The sequence below is a fragment of the Callorhinus ursinus genome, unplaced genomic scaffold (assembly GCF_003265705.2).
Source record: "Callorhinus ursinus isolate GAN/ISIS: 27379988/994484 unplaced genomic scaffold, GSC_fseal_2.0 scaffold98, whole genome shotgun sequence".
NCBI lineage: Eukaryota > Metazoa > Chordata > Mammalia > Carnivora > Otariidae > Callorhinus > Callorhinus ursinus.
In genome coordinates, this window is record NW_027397160.1 from 1,666,060 (window position 1) to 1,668,023 (window position 1,964).

The 1,964-nt window shown below is 56.3% G+C and overlaps 1 protein-coding gene across 7 annotated transcripts in view; it reads left to right on the top strand.

Moving 5' to 3' along the window:
• The window catches only part of DIP2A (disco interacting protein 2 homolog A), a 104,146-nt gene that overhangs the window by 70,402 nt on the left and 31,780 nt on the right, over positions 1 to 1,964 (top strand). For all 7 annotated transcript variants that reach the window (XR_003206217.2, XR_012376998.1, XM_025863382.2 and 4 more), the window contains 2 exons: positions 1,060 to 1,196; positions 1,576 to 1,656. Coding sequence is in view for 5 of the 7 variants with exons in the window: in XM_025863382.2 (XP_025719167.1) it covers positions 1,060 to 1,196; positions 1,576 to 1,656 (218 nt within the window). In the remaining 2 variants the exon portion in view is untranslated. The remainder of the gene's footprint in view (positions 1 to 1,059; positions 1,197 to 1,575; positions 1,657 to 1,964) is intronic.

The following is a 1,964-nucleotide window of genomic DNA, read 5'->3' on the forward strand; positions in this document are numbered from 1 at the left end:
CCCGTGCAAGTTTGCATGTGTGTGCGTGTGTGTGCACAGTGCTCCCCTAGGAGTGTGTGTGTGCGCGTGTCTGCGTGTCTGCACAGTGCTCCCTCAGGGTATGTGTGCGCGTGTGTGTGCGTGTGCACAGTGCTCCCCAGGTCATTATTTGTTAGTCAGGACCGTTGCAGAGCTGACGTGTTGAGGGCTGGCAGTGTCTTGTTTTCAGCAGAGACTTAACCTTTCACTATGTTCGCCCCAAGGGGTTTGTGGCCTTTTACCATTTAGATCAGGGTCTCTGCTGCAAATGCAAGCATGTGGGAGTATCTGGCTGTGACCTGCACACCAGCGTCCCCCTCCAGCATTTGTGAATGAATGGAAACCAGTCAATGAGCCCTCTTCTTTGTCCTCTTGCTAATTACCATCCTGGGAGAGGAGAGTGTGTTGGAGAACACTCGAGTCAAAGGAAGGGCCATGCCCAGGTGGCCACAGGCTTCTTAATCCCTCACTGGGTAACTGAGTTTCCTTAAATGGACCACTGCACATTCTGGTGTGCATTTCACTCTTCCCTCAGAGGCTGGTTTTGGATGCCTGCTCTGTGGCAAGGCTGGGTGGCCTGGAACTGCAGTCATGCCTGCTCTGTGGCAGGGACAGGCACGGTCCCCCATACCCAGAGCTGGCGGCAGGCAGGCTCGTCAGTGGGGAGCTGCTTATGACAGCGGAACAGGAGGTCGCTGGGCTATGGGATGGGCTGTGCGGGGCTACGGCATGAGACGGGGTCAGGAGGGTGACACAAGGAGGGGGCACGGAATGTGTCCATGGGAGAGCAAGTGTCCTGTCAGCCCGAGCTTATGATGTGCAGGATGCATCGTGCTTCGGTTAAATACTACGTAGGAAGCAGAAGGACATACACCTGGATAGAGCGTGTAGTATGCACGTCCGACGACTCGTTGTAAGAGCAGACTGCGTGTGTGATGTTTTGTTTCCGTAACTGCAAATGTAGCGACAAGTAGATCTTTGTGAATGACCCATTTACGTGTATTTCTTGTGTATGACTTTGGGGGTTTTTCCTCTCTTTAGCTGACGTATGTGTTGTGAAGATAGAAGGTACCCCTTATCTCTGTAAAACCGATGAAGTTGGAGAAATATGTGTCAACTCCAGTACCACCGGCACAGCGTACTATGGGCTACTTGGAATCACTAAGAGTGTCTTTGAGGTTTGTACCTTTTCCTGCCCTTTATGTTGAGGTGAATTCCATAGCATCAGTGGAGTGTGGGGGGTGAGGCTCAGCGGCTCTCCAGCCCTGATGGGAGTTGAGGTCAGCCCGGGAAGCCAGCGCTCCGCATGCTTGAGGGGCCAGCTGCTGGGCACAGGGAGATAAGGGGGTCACAGGAGGAACACAGACCATGCTGGGTGCAGGAGCCCGAGGAGCATCTCATCCACTGACATAGACTCCGGCCTTGGGGAGGCCTATTCCCCACCAGGGATCCTTGGGTGACGGCCCGATCTGGGGAGCCGTACCCTGGCCGGCATCTGGCCCGTTGGTTAGTTGTCCATGGGGCACAGCCTAACGTTCCCCTCTCTGCTCTGTGCAGACCGTGCCGGTCACGGCAGGAGGCGTGCCCGTGTCTGACAGGCCTTTCACCAGGACGGGGCTGCTGGGCTTCATCGGGCCTGTGAGTATGTCCTGCTGCCAGGACCTGGGCCTCCAGACAGGCCCACACCTCAGTAGAGGGGATGCTGTCGGCATCCAGTGCACATCTAGGGGCCAGGGATGCTCTCTACATCCCACAGTCCATAGAACAGCACCCATGACATAGTACTCTCAGCCCAGAATGTCCCTGCCACTGACTTTGGGAGCCCTGCCTGAGGGCAGGGGCAGTCAGAGTCCTATACAACTTCACCTTTCCTGTGCAACCCCCCCGGCCCCCCATGTCCCCTTGTCTCCACCCCAGCCCACCAGGAGGCAGGACCCTGTGCCCCC